Source organism: Tarenaya hassleriana, unplaced genomic scaffold, assembly GCF_000463585.1.
Source record: "Tarenaya hassleriana unplaced genomic scaffold, ASM46358v1 Cleome5, whole genome shotgun sequence".
Classification (NCBI taxonomy): domain Eukaryota; kingdom Viridiplantae; phylum Streptophyta; class Magnoliopsida; order Brassicales; family Cleomaceae; genus Tarenaya; species Tarenaya hassleriana.
In genome coordinates this window covers 565,125-578,467 of record NW_010967707.1, presented here as the reverse complement: position 1 = coordinate 578,467, position 13,343 = coordinate 565,125, and the positions used below count along the sequence as shown (strand labels likewise).

Sequence of the window (13,343 nt, the reverse complement as noted above, 5' to 3'; positions counted from 1 at the left end):
AAGAGCGGGAAAAATGGAGGAGAACGAGGCTGAAGATGGAGGAGCTCCCTCTTGCAGCAACGGTCGTTCTTCTGATTCCCGAGATGACCCCGACATTGCTCTCTCTTATATTGTAAGTGTCCCTTTCACAAGCTTACTGTTCATTTCTAGATTTTGTTTCCATATTGAGCTTGAAGATCTAAGTGTAGCTTCTGTGTCTTGTTTCAAAATGTGGGACTCGGCTTGTTGCATTAAGTAGAGAATAGCTCTGGGATTCAATGTAAATGGAAAATGCATGAGTATTAATATTGTTGTGGCAACACAGTCGTAGGCAATCGTAACTTAATGCAGAAAATAAATGAACCACAAAAGAATCTTAATGAGATCCCCTACTTCCTTGGAGCCGAGTAAATTAAGAATCCAGGCTAGATATCAATATTTAAATAGATCCTAAGTTTCCTAATCCAACATAATCACCGAGATATCTGAACTTATTAGATAGGATTAACAGAACCTACTAGGTAAAACCCAATTTAAACTCTTAACCAGTAAGGCTTATCGTCCACGTCAAAATTTATTATTAGTGGATCTGTGGTGATGCTTGATGATGAGTTGAGTAAAGATCGTGACCTCTTGTGTTATATTATGCAGATCTCCTTCTGTATTTGCTTCTCCTTAGTCCTTACAGCTCTCTCTCTTTACTTTTTTTTTCTTTCAAAATTTCCTGATGACTATGCTGTTGGTGACAATGATTGTTTGTCTGTTTCTAGGATGATAAACTTGAAAACATTTTGGGACACTTTCAGAAGGATTTTGAAGGTGGAATTTCAGTTGAGAATCTGGGTAATTTGACAGTAGTAGAATACTATAACTTAACTGCTTTTATGCTCCAGGAGCATAACTAACTGCATCTCATCTCTAATCTGAACATATAGGAGCAAAATTTGGTGGCTATGGTTCATTCTTGCCTATGTATGAGCTTTCTCCTGTCCGGTCTCATCCTAAGAGTCCACAGGAAGTCCAAAGCCACTTCATTCTGAGGTCACCAAACAATTCAAGGTTGAAGGTAAAATTTTCCTCTTTGAAGCAAACAATGATGCACAGGTTTTTGTAACATTTAACATAGAAAGGAGAAACTTTTCTTGCCCAGCGGAATAGAAGCTTCCATTATTGGTGATGTTACATCCTGCTTAATCTTGCTGGTTCATGTTATTTTGTAGGAGTCTCGATCTTATTGCTCAGCTTCAAAACCTGCACGTCCAGTATGTATTTCCAGATCCACTTCCAAAGCTCCGTCCTCAAATGTTTTGGCCGAACTAAAAGAGTGTGTCAATTCCAGTAACTTTGGGACTTCACCAGAGCATAAAAACCTCAGAGTATGTATAAAAGTTGGTTCGAATGACCTCACATCACAGAAAAATGTGTTGGCATTTAGTGAACAAGGCGTCGACCCATCATCATTGACCTTCTTGGAGAAAAGCCTCTCAGAAGGTGATGAAGGCTTCCACGGTGGAGCAGATAATTCTCCAACTACAATTCTCATGGTGAATATCTCTGATTTGTTTCAATGTTCATGCACACTGAATAATGATGTATATATCTTTTTCTTCTTGGTGCCTTCCCCTGTGCAGGCAATGATTTCATTCCCGTTGCATACAGATCTATTGTTATCGCCTCTCTCAGATGATCTCATTCAACTGGGTGAGGAAAAAGGGATTACGACAGATGATAGCAGATATTTTCATATTCCCAAGTTGGATTCTGAAATCTCACATTTTCTTATGGATGTTCCTGATTCACAAAATTGTGACACTATGCTTTCAACTGCAAAGAAAGAAAAGTTGACAGAGTCTGTAAAGGTTTTACCACTGCCAAGCTCAAGCAAGGCTGATGGAAGTTGCATTGGATCTGAAACTGACAAAGAGACTGACATGCAGTTGTGTGAGGAACTTGTTTTCAAAACTTTGAGGCTTCCACTGCTTTCCTGTCTATCACCTATGTACATCCACCCAGAAAAAAAGATTAGTAAGGTTTCAGATGCTTGCGTGGAGGCTGTTGAGGGCACAACACAAGGAGTGATCAGGACTGACTTAGAAGCAGCATTGACGGGTTCAAAGCCTGGGTTGGAAGAGAGTGTAGTGGCCTTTTCTGCTCAAAGTGTTAAGGAAACTAAAAATGGTATTTTTCTAAACAGGAAAAGGAAGGACCTGAACTCGAAAGAAGGTGAATTTCTGACAGTCATAAGTGAATCAAAGAGGAAGAAAGCTCCAAATGCTGAAAACACACCCTCTTCCATGGATAAGGTTAGTCAAAGAGAGACTGGATCTAATCAACAGAAGAAGTCACAGAAAAATTCAAGCCCTATAGTTCCTGCCTTTGAAAGTTTAGGAGATGAGTCTGCTGCTATAAACAAAAATAAGAAAAATGCTCATGCGAAAAAATTGCAGGAAGGAATTGGAGAATCAGAAGACAGATATAGAAAATTCTGTGGCGATATGGGGAAATCAAAAGAAGAAATCCAAAGTCGTCTAGTTGATAAAGTTGTGAAGGGAAAACCTTCCAAACACAATGTGTCTGACAAGAGTTTGCACTCAGAACCACAATTACTGATATATTCAAGTAATGCTCCACCTTCTACATTTAGAAGCATATCTGATGTGGGTCTCACTATTTCTGCTTCTACAATGATAGAAGACAACTGGGTCCTTTGTGAAAAGTGCCAGAAATGGCGTCTTCTTCCAAATGGCATGAATCCTGATAGCTTTCCTGAAGATTGGGACTGTAGCATGCTCAGCTGGCTGTAAGTTTCTTTCTTGTGGTCCTAAGAGTCCTTTGGGTTTAACTTGCATTCCTTATGATAACACAATACACAAAATCATATACATTGTGGATGATGATACAGAGATTTATGTTGCTTACAGTACTTAATTTGATGTCGAAAACTTGAAATTAAAAGGTTACTTTGCATTTGTCTTCCGAAGTATGTATTGTTTGAAGTTTCCGCCATTGAGAAGAAAAAATCAAGCAACTCCTTAGTTTGCTGCAGGAAGATAACATCTTTCTTTTTTGCTATCTCACTCTCGATGCTATCTATAATTATCTTCCTTTCTTAGAAAGACCTCATGGAACATCCTGATCAGAGTGATAGTGTACTTTATTTTCTCATCAGTATTTCTGTTTAGTTAAATTTGATCCCCTTCTCTCCAAAATTGTTCTCTCCTAGGCCTGGTATGAATTGTTGTACGATTCATCAAGATTTAACTACAGAAGCGGTACTGAGAATGCATCGAGCTCCTTCTATAGAAATTCAGAAGGCAATGAATAGAAATCCTGGCAGTACAATTTTGGTGTGTAATGGTGAAATCCTTGAAAACCTCGGTAAGGAAAAGGAGAGGAAGAGCCTAAAGGAAATTGCTAGCAGAAAAGATAAAGAGATGCATAACAATCTTCCTTTGGTAAGCGAACCAGATTCTAAGCATCTTACCAAGTCAAATGACTCAAGCTTAGATGGAAGCAAAATTAAGCAGAATGACACATGGAGACTGTTGAATCAGCTATCTGGTGAAGGTATTGTTTCTGAAATAGATCAATCTACTGTATTTATTATTTCTTTTTGGTTAAACTATATGACACCCTTGATAAAACTTGCACCACAGGAGAAATGAAGATGGAAAGGGATCTTGATCGGGAACTCTGTGGAACTTCAAAGAAACCGAAAACTGGAGAATCACGATGTTTTGTTGTAGATCAATCTAGATCTGAAAAAATTCTGAAAGGTGTAGCTTCTGATAAAACGGAGCTGACTCAAGCCTTTGTTACAGAAGATGACTACTGACTAGGAGTCACAGGCAGCATAACAAACCAGGTCACGGAAGCATGTTAGGCCAACTTCATTCAATGGTGGAAGCGACCTCCGAGCAATGAAGTAACGATCAAGGTAGTGGAAGAAGCGGGATAGCCATCTAACCATCACTTTATGGTTAGACCATCTCTTAACAAGCTCTCTCAGCATATATTCGTCATGCTTCTCCCTCAGAGCAGGCAAAACCTAACCACACACAACAATGTAAAATTGTTTACTCCACTTAAGAAACAAGTTTTCAAGTACAAACTACGACGAACAATTCCACAATCAAGTCCCTTACTTTTTGGCACCAGACATTCTGCCATATTACATCTGTTGGTTCTGTTTTGGAAAGAGGAAACTAAAGGACAATCAAGAGGTTGGAGGTCATGTAGTGGACTTAACTGGGAACACAGCTAAAAAGCAGAAGAGGCTTAGGGTCTCTAGTTCTGCTGGAAAGGAATCAGATGGTGATAGTGTTAATGCTGTTTTGGACAGAAGAGTTAGCCAGGCAAGTGATAAATATTGTGCTTCTCATCCGGATTCCATGGCAACTGCTTCGAGCTCGTTTAAGAGTTTTGGCTCTCGTAAAACCAAAACTAATATTCAGGAAGCCAAAGGCTCACCAATTGGATTGTCACCGTTGAAGATGTTAGACACAGATAAGGGAAGAAGGAACCACTCAGAAAAGGATGAGTATCGTGATACCAAGTTCAGGGCTAGTTCTGGGGTAAAGAGATGGTCAAATGGTGAGAGAGACCACCATGATCAGAAGAAAAAACTTGATGAGTTAGATGGGAGTTCTCATTATTCTGGGAAGCTGAAAACTGAACCGTCATTCAACAAAAATAGACCGTATGGTGAGAACTGTACGAGGGATAAATCCCAATGGAAGGATTCAGGAGAGTTGTTATCCATACCGACTAACAAAAAGAACCAGGACATGGTTTTCATAAGTGACTTGCAAGATGATGCTACAGCTGGTGAAGTAAGATCAGATAAATGTAGGAGCAAGAAAACACCTTTAGGAAAAGTGTCCATTGAGAGTTGTAAAGATGATACAAGAGTGTGTCAGAATTTTAATGCTATCTCAGATGCAAATGGCAGTCGATATTATGCATCTACTCAGAAGCCTGAAACCACCAAAACTATCCCAATCGTTCAAGGGGAAATGGTCTCTGGAAAAAGAAAAAAGAAATCGGTTCAGCCTTCTGGTGCAGGTCAAGTTGAAGTCTTGGGTCAAGGCAGTGATGTATTGAACACCAAAACACAAATAATAGGGCATGGTGATAATGTAGCACATGATAAATGTGTAAGAAACTCCAACCCAAATGGCAGTAAGATGAAAGGTCATGATGACATAAGCTCTTTGAAAAAGGGATCCACAAGTCAGGCTGTCTCCAACTCTATCAAAGAGGCCACAGACTTGAAACATATGGCTGATCGCCTAAAGGTTTGATGTAGTGTTTAATTAATGCTTCAATGTTTTTTTGGTTCTCTCCTCAGGCTGTAACACAGTGATGTTTTGTAGAATGCTGGGTCGAATCGCGAGAGTACAAGTTTTTACTTTCAGGCAGCACTCAAGTTTCTCTATGGTGCCTCCCTTTTGGAATCTTCTTCCGGACATTCCAAGCATAAGAGCAGTGCTAGATCAAGACAAATTTATGATAGCACTGCAAAACTTTGCAAGTAAGTTTGGCATCCAGTGATACATTTCTGCTCTATTTGTGAATTGTTATGTTTTATTTGTTATTTGGCGAGCCCATTGAGAAAATGAAAATGTGAACCCATTGTATCTCCTGTAGGTTTCCTGATTAGCGAGTCACTGATGTCCTGAATCCTCCTTTCTCCTTTTGGTTGTCCACGTGGATTCCTCTCTTCCTTTTTTTCTACCCTCTCCTATTTCTGTGATCTTGAATGGCTCTTTTGCTGGGTTGTCCAGAGGTCATCTTCATTCCTCAGAGGTTTCTGCTGCATACATTTGAGATAGAGCAATAGGACACAACTTTTTCTTAAACTCCCTACTTTGCCCCATTTGTGGTATTTATTATTTTTTTCTTTCTTCTCCTTTCCTTTTACAGCTCTCCATTTCCGGACCTGTTACAGATCCCTTTCAAAGAAAATACTTTAGTGGCAGCATTTCATTATTACAGTACTTATTCATATTGGCATTTCATTGTTATCCAAGATTTGTCATCTGTTTGGCAACTCTTTCTAGCTAGTGAAGTTGAAAACTGTTGTTGAACACTGCCTAATTTTACGGATTTATACTGTTTGTTTAATCAGATTTTGTGCTCGTGAATATGAGAAATATAAAGACATGGGAGCCGCTGCTCTGGCTTACAAATGCATGGAAGTAGCCTATCTAAGGATGATTTATTCCTCCCGTGACAGCACGAGCAGATACAGATACGAGTTGCAAGCCGCCTTGCAAGTGATTCCTTCAGGTATTAAGAAAAATAAGCCACTTTCTAATTATAATTCAGGGACATATAGGCCCTATTGACGTTCATTATGACTTCTGGATGGTGTTGAGATTTCAGGGACTATTTTAATTTTATTTTGATGAACACCTTGCTCTGTGGTTTTAGAGGGCTTTCTTGTGTTTGCCTTATGAAGTTCATATAGTTAGTACATGCACAGAAAGTTTGTTGGCCATGTATGCTATGGATGAACAATATGCCAATCCATGTCAGGGATTTGAAATACTTGAAATACTTGGATGCCCGTTGGTTTTTAATACAAATAAGTAAAAGGTGCTACTTCTGCTGAGTAGGTTAAGATTTGAGCAGATTCCAGGATTGGTTTTCTCTTACCTACACCTTATTTTTCCAAGAATTTTCTTACTTTTTGGCACCAGACATTCTGCCATATTACATCTGTTGGTTCTGTTTTGTTAGTCGTGATTCTGATGAATTTGATTCCATCCTGTCTGGGTTTCGTTTAGGTGAATCTCTTTCTTCTGCCACCGATGTTAAAAACTTAAGCCACACATCCCCAGCAGAAAAGGCTTCCTCCTCTTATGTTGTGAGATCTCCTAAAGTTACTGGAAACCAGTTTATCTCTTCAGAAAGCCATTTTTATCTTTCCCAGCTTTTGGCATTTGTAAGTTCATCTATGCTGTTTCCATGATGTGGTGCTGTCTGAAATTTATATTTTTTCTAGGATTCTGTCACTAATATCAGTAGCTGCTTGATGGTTTACAGTCACAAAATGCCATTTCTGCAATGGATGCTTCAAGAAAAGCACAGGTGGCTCTGGGGGCTGCAAAAGGGAAATCGGTTGATGTGCATTACGATAGTGATGGTATTTCATCCATCAAAAGAGCCCTTGATTTCAACTTTCAGGACATGGAGGGATTGCTGCTTGTGGTTCGCCTTGCAATGGAAGCGATCAACCGTTGAAAATAATCTCACCTTTCCCTGTGGAATAACTTTTTTCCGGTTGACATGGTTTTCGAATTCTCACGCTACACAGGAAAACCTTCAGGTTGGCACCCTAGAGCTTCAACTCTTTTCTGACAGGTCGAGGACAGAAGATAGAACTTGTTGGTTATAATTCTTCACTACATCAGTGTATGTATAGTATCGGCATATGATAGGCGAGAGAGATATCCGAAGAAAAAAGGAATCTGGTCTTGTATAATTTAGGTGTACTGCCAAAGAAGATTTTGTGTAGATAGAGAAATATAGGGCTCTGGACCAAAGGTTCCCACTTCTGTAGCATTTTTCGTAGGGGTTTTCGCTTTTCAACCCCACGAATTCATCCATCCATCTGTAAAACTTTCAGTATGTTATTTTGCTGGATTGGCATTCAGAAACAGAAGACTGTCCATAACCCAACCGAATATATGTCTGATTCATCCAACATTGAGAAACAATAAACAACAGTAACACGACAATAATCTTGAAACATTTCACTCCTTTTTCATCCTCGTACCGAATTGAAACTGTCTAAAGCTTAGGGGGGGATGTTACAGAAACAAGCAGAGGCCCTCAAGACCCAAACCCAGACAAAAAAAGGCACAAAGATAATTTCGAGTTATTTCTTTATAAGAATATACAGACGGATATTCCTCGCCCCCAAAAGCTTCAACTGCTGCCCAAATCACATACCCGTCTCCGTCAAAGCCGTTGTTGTATATTTGTCTAAGCCAAGTACCTAAACATGTTCGGGTTCTCCTTGTCCCTCTCCAAATAGTCTCGGGTTATCAAATCCTCCATCCGCTTCTTGATTGCCTTGATATCGGGCTGCCATTACAAAAAACACGAGCGGAAAACCAAGTCATCAATGTTAAGTTCTTAGTCTATTCATTAATCTCCAATGATCCTGCAGGCATGACCGTTTTTTTTTGGGGGGCAGACTTTGGTTGAGTATTCTATGTATGTACCTTGAACATTCGGCTCAGCTGCTCAACACATTCAGAAACCAGCTGTTGGTGTCCCAATACCTTCCTACTCTTCATGATCCGGACAATGGCAGCATCAATTGCATAGCGTCTGTCTTTGTCAACATCTTCAACAACTTTCTTCCGTTCATCCACTGGAGGAAGAGGGATCTGTGGTCGGAGCAACGTTCAGAAACATTCATCATTTTTCTCAAATCTCCTTCGGTATCAAGAGAACATCACAAAATCACACAAAGAAAAGAACAGTACTTGGAGTAACATTTCAGACCTTTATCCTCCTCATTCTGTCAGTGAATTTGGAATTAAATTCAAAGACATCTGTCTGGGAAACAGTTTTGATGCTTGGCTCCTTGGTTAGGATTTTGTACTTAGCACATGATAAGGAATGCAGCAATCTGACCAGATCTTCATGGCTCAAGTTCAGTTGATTCATGATCTCAGTATAGCTCAATCTGTCCGATGAGTTGAACAGCAAAAGCACAGCAGCCTGAAAGACAAATACATACATACATACATACATACATATATATATTATATATATAACTGACATTCGGCACTGGAAACTGAATATATACCAATAAAAAAACCCATAGTTCCTCATAAACCCAAACCAAATCGGAAAACCAGACAAAAGATACCTGGTAGGTGGACACGATCAACTCGATGGGCTTCTGATCAAATTTCCCATTAATATGACAAGTTCCCAGTGAATAAATCCAAGTAAGCTTCCTGTGTTTTGTTTTTGTTTCATAGAAACCCTTAAAAACTTCTACACACTTGACCTGAACCAACAAATAAGAGAACAAAATCATCAGAAGCCTTTACTACCATTTGGCCAAGAAGATTTATGTCAAATCATCGGAGTGAAAATATTCCTTCCGAGATATAAAACTAATTGATTACCATTTCGCTGGGAAGATTTATGTCAAATGATTTGTAACTTGGCCAAAAACCAGTAGTAAGGACAGTGACTGTCAAATCAATCCCCGGGTTTGCAGCAGGGTTGTTGGCTAGATACTCCTCAAAGTTGTTCTGATTTTCTCTTGCCAATGTCAGATCCGTCACCTATAACCAGATTAATGACCACGGGATGCATATTTATTCAGGCCAACTAACATTTAAAGGCGAAGAAATACAGGGGCAACTCATCTAACTCACCATGCCTTCCATCTTAGAGGTAAACTGCCCACCACACTGTTGCTTGAGCTTTGTAAGAATACTTCTCTCATGATCATCATTAGCACTGCGATCAAATAAGAGCCGGCGGGCAAGCTTTTTCCTGCCAACAGTAGGAAGAACCGGCTAAGCATGCAACCCATTCATAAAATTTTTGTCATTCCAATACTATTTTGGATGGCATCACGCCAAATCATTGACATAAAATCAACATTTTAAAAAGCAAGATCAGAAGTTGATATGTTACCTATAAAACTCCGCAAAAAGATCTTTGTCACTTATATAAGCAAGCAACTTGACCACCTGAAAAATTCAATACAAACTTCAGCACCAATACCAGGAGAAAGGAGACTGAACTAAAAAAAGAAATATTAAAATATCTACCTTCTCAAGTGTATCTTCAATGGCTTCATCACTTAGCTTCTCACTTCCTCCCTTCTTGAGGATATTATCACAAAATGTTGCAAGTAATTCTGCACTGGAACTTCCAGCAACTGTTTTGTTACAGAAAATCTCAAATGCCTCTTTCAAAGCCTACAAGGATTCGAAATCTTTAAGTAACAGATACAGCAACAGGATAAACACATGATAAGGGCTTGAAAATGCAAATCAAACCTTATGGAAGAGGGTATGGTTCTGGAAACATTCAGTGACATAGACCATGTATTTATCATGTAGTTCAATCACTTTTCTGATAAGAACCTGAAACCACAAAAAACAAAGTGAATCATTAAATTCAAACAAATTTTTAAATTCAAACAAAATTTGTCCCATAAATCAGGTCCAGAAATAAAAAAATCAGGCCAGGATGTCCACCTGTTCCTGCACACCAGCAGTACTTGCAGCCTGTGGAATGAAAATTCTTAGAAACCACAAAATAAAGTAGCACATCTATTTTGCAAATCTGAATATACAAAGATGCATATGGAGAATCGGCTTAAAAATTTGTTGGGAACAAACACCTATTCAGTAAATTCTTACTCAAACACAGGAACTTGAAAATACCATGGAATAACTTTTAAATAGTTAAAAAAGAAGCCCTGAGTTACATCCTTACAAATTCCTCAGAAAGAATTAAAGTACTAAGCTCCCTCACCAATTCATAATCAGAAGTCTGAATCATCCAGAATAGACAAGTTCAATTCATACTTTTAAGATAAATGAGATATTTTAAGGGGGTTAAGTTAAGCATACAGTTTTGATTGAAACAGTTACAGTATGTGACTCCGAGAGAATTCTGCACAGATAGTGAGAAAAAAATACGAACCTGATTAGTAGCTGCATCCTCGGCATGTTGGACAAGTGCATTGCCCTCTGCAGTGACATGCTGTCACAATGTCCCGGATCAGATTGTGTTAATAACTTACATGAATGCAAACAGGAAGAGGAGGATAGCCCTCTGCTAAAGCAAACAAAGGATAAAGCAGATAAAATCTAGGAAAGAAACCTGCTTAAAGATATTAGCAACAGGTTCCAATCCTCGCGGAATTTTATGGTAAAGCCTGTACATCCTGGATAGATCGTCCACCTGAATGCAAGTAGAGACGCCAAATAAATAAAGAATTCAATGCACCGGTTAATGAACAAAACAAACCACCAAAGCTGGTTTACCTTGTCATCTCTTAGCAATGCACGGCACCCTGAATGCTCTTTTTCTAGAAGCTGTGTTGCAAACACCACCAATAATTCTTGTTGCACTTTCTACATTCATAGATAAACAAACAAGTCAATAGAGAGAGTGAGAGACATCAATGTTTAAGGCAGAAGACTTCGACTTAAGCACCAGTGCTCTTCAGGAAAAATGAAGAACAGAAGCATCTGACATGTGCGGAAAATACAAGCTATTCAGACCACTTACAACACACCGTATTATATTTTGTCAATGATACAGGCATAATGATATAAAAAACACATTGCACATAACGTCATAACCTACCTCAACCAATTTAGGCTCACTACTTGAATGAAGATAATGCGAGACTCTCTCCCTCTCCTTCTTTAAACATTCCTCAGACTGCAACATAAATGTACCGAGTGTTAAATATCATTTCCCAAATGAAATTGGAAAGCAAGCTGTTAAGGAACATGCCTTTAGCATGTAATCAGGGCAAGAATCCTCCTGAATCCAGCTTGATGCTTTACGAGAATAGTAAGAAGCAGTATCTTGAAGCATGTAGGTTTCGAAATCTTCTTCATATCTATCCATCTGCCCCATTCCTATTTCAACATAGATATCCAACACGTTTTTCAACAATGCCCTGTCAATCTGCTCCCCCTCACGTTCTTTGTCAATCTGACACCAAACCTAGTATGTTAGAATTTTCCTAAAATAGAAAACCAAAGTTGGGTATTATTACATCACTAAATTGCAGAATATCATACTTACAAGTGCTATCACAGCATCTTTGACCTTGGAATGCAGCTCGTTATAAACCTGCATCATATAAAAGAACAGTTAAAACCTACGTAGTACAATGCATGACTACTGACTAGGAGTCACAGGCAGCATAACAAACCAGGTCACGGAAGCATGTTAGGCCAACTTCATTCAATGGTGGAAGCGACCTCCGAGCAATGAAGTAACGATCAAGGTAGTGGAAGAAGCGGGATAGCCATCTAACCATCACTTTATGGTTAGACCATCTCTTAACAAGCTCTCTCAGCATATATTCGTCATGCTTCTCCCTCAGAGCAGGCAAAACCTAACCACACACAACAATGTAAAATTGTTTACTCCACTTAAGAAACAAGTTTTCAAGTACAAACTACGACGAACAATTCCACAATCAAGTCCAAACTTTGGCATCCACAAATGAAGCAGTGGTGGTAAGAAACTCCACATGAAGTCTAAGAAAAAATGTAAACGGAACTTACCGTTGAATTTATATATTCCTCAAAAGCTTCACGATACTTGTCATATAGCTGCTGTGAATAATCATGAGGCGGCTTCTGGGTACACATATTGTAAATAGTCCTGTAAATCACGGAAAATCAACTACGGTCAGTATCAATTACAACCAAGCAACCATAATAGACCATTGAACAAAAGATAGTAACGGTTACGTATAAAGCATCATATATTGCTCAGAGTCAAAAGCTGGCTCTGGCAGTCCTTCCAGAATCCTTTTCAGCTTGGTGATACCAGTCTGCATGTAGTCCCATCCTTGCTCCAAGTCAATTGTCTTGCGTTCCATATTTTAGAATAATGCTTTATGCTCTCCTGAAACTGTCTTCAAGATTATGATGGAAGCCCACTGATTCAGTCAATAAAACCAGAATAGAGATAAGATTCAAGATACACGAAGAACAAGAAAATCAACTCTTTAGCGGTTACAATAACACATGAGAAACATATCGATTAAAAGACAATGCTATAACAAACTAAAGCTACCAGCTTGCCCCGAACAAACACGGTTTTATGCATCAACGACGATGCTCCAACCAGAATTCACATGAGAGAATATAACGTACAAGACACCATTCCGAAACAAACACCAATCAGTATAATTATCCATAAATTGCGCAGTAACAATGCACGCCGATGGAACCCGATAATCTCGATCCCACAATATCCAAACTATATACACACACGCGAACACACTTGAGAGAAAATAAGAGGAATCCGTGAGATAATATAACTAGCAACAAAAAAGTAAGCACCGGAACATGTAAAGGATGTGCGATCATAAACCCTAAACAAACGAGAAATCACGCACCCAAATACCAAGATGGTAACGATTCCGATTCGAGGGGATCGAGAGAGCAGAGAGATCAGGGTTTTCGCAGGAGAAAAAACCCTAGAAAGAGATCAGAGAGAACCGGAGCTGAGAAGAAGGCGGTGAAGGAAAGAGAGACCAGGACGACGATGTCAGGAATTCCTTTCCATCTCTGTTTTTTATCTCCCCTTTATTTTATTTTTTTTGGGGTACATTTATT

General features: G+C 39.1%; 3 protein-coding genes across 5 annotated transcripts in view; 2 read left to right on the top strand and 1 right to left on the bottom strand.

The window, feature by feature from the left end:
• Window positions 1–3,814, top strand: part of LOC104827369 — a 4,514-nt gene extending 700 nt beyond the window's left edge. The window contains exons 3-10 of the mRNA XM_019204044.1: window positions 1–112; window positions 750–822; window positions 915–1,045; window positions 1,200–1,523; window positions 1,611–2,282; window positions 2,427–2,779; window positions 3,203–3,546; window positions 3,636–3,814. Of these exons, the coding sequence (XP_019059589.1) occupies window positions 1–112; window positions 750–822; window positions 915–1,045; window positions 1,200–1,523; window positions 1,611–2,282; window positions 2,427–2,779; window positions 3,203–3,546; window positions 3,636–3,814 (2,188 nt within the window). The remainder of the gene's footprint in view (window positions 113–749; window positions 823–914; window positions 1,046–1,199; window positions 1,524–1,610; window positions 2,283–2,426; window positions 2,780–3,202; window positions 3,547–3,635) is intronic.
• Window positions 3,815–3,955: 141 nt separating this feature from the next.
• On the top strand, window positions 3,956–7,619 carry LOC104827368. The gene is made up of 6 exons (XM_010560541.1): window positions 3,956–4,045; window positions 4,179–5,276; window positions 5,355–5,512; window positions 6,110–6,270; window positions 6,771–6,928; window positions 7,030–7,619. The coding sequence occupies exons 1-6, from the start codon at window positions 3,956–3,958 to the stop codon at window positions 7,225–7,227; spliced, it is 1,863 nt and encodes a 620-aa protein (XP_010558843.1). The 3' UTR covers window positions 7,228–7,619.
• An 82-nt stretch (window positions 7,620–7,701) lies between these two features.
• Window positions 7,702–13,308, bottom strand: LOC104825978 (cullin-1). 3 transcript variants are annotated; one of them, XM_010558456.2, is made up of 20 exons: window positions 13,132–13,308; window positions 12,471–12,661; window positions 12,282–12,381; window positions 11,924–12,109; window positions 11,794–11,841; window positions 11,497–11,700; window positions 11,344–11,421; window positions 11,019–11,108; window positions 10,855–10,935; window positions 10,675–10,734; window positions 10,224–10,253; window positions 10,023–10,109; window positions 9,792–9,941; window positions 9,655–9,710; window positions 9,390–9,510; window positions 9,135–9,296; window positions 8,870–9,013; window positions 8,500–8,718; window positions 8,214–8,381; window positions 7,702–8,073 (listed from the first exon to the last, which is right to left on the bottom strand). In XM_010558456.2, exons 2-20 carry the CDS (start codon window positions 12,599–12,601, stop codon window positions 7,972–7,974), a joined length of 2,217 nt encoding a protein of 738 aa, XP_010556758.1. In that variant the 5' UTR covers window positions 12,602–12,661; window positions 13,132–13,308; the 3' UTR covers window positions 7,702–7,971. The 3 variants fall into 3 exon arrangements, with proteins under 3 accessions (XP_010556758.1, XP_010556759.1, XP_010556757.1); XM_010558457.2 differs by having other exon boundaries at window positions 13,227–13,251; XM_010558455.2 differs by having other exon boundaries at window positions 7,714–8,073; window positions 13,124–13,308.
• Window positions 13,309–13,343: the final 35 nt, after the last annotated feature.

Bases quoted from the DNA above. Each gene is read 5' to 3' on its own strand.
- LOC104827368 (XM_010560541.1), top strand. From the start codon at position 3,956: ATGGTTAGACCATCTCTTAACAAGCTCTCTCAGCATATATTCGTCATG. The intron at 5,513-6,109 runs GTAAGTTTGGCA...TTGTTTAATCAG, and splicing joins AGCACTGCAAAACTTTGCAA to ATTTTGTGCTCGTGAATATG. The intron at 6,271-6,770 runs GTATTAAGAAAA...GGTTTCGTTTAG, and splicing joins CTTGCAAGTGATTCCTTCAG to GTGAATCTCTTTCTTCTGCC.
- LOC104825978 (XM_010558456.2), bottom strand. From the start codon at position 12,601: ATGGAACGCAAGACAATTGACTTGGAGCAAGGATGGGACTACATGCAG. The intron at 10,936-11,018 runs GTAAACCAGCTT...ACTTGCATTCAG, and splicing joins CATTGCTAAGAGATGACAAG to GTGGACGATCTATCCAGGAT. The intron at 9,711-9,791 runs GTAGATATTTTA...TGAATTTTTCAG, and splicing joins TTGAAGATACACTTGAGAAG to GTGGTCAAGTTGCTTGCTTA.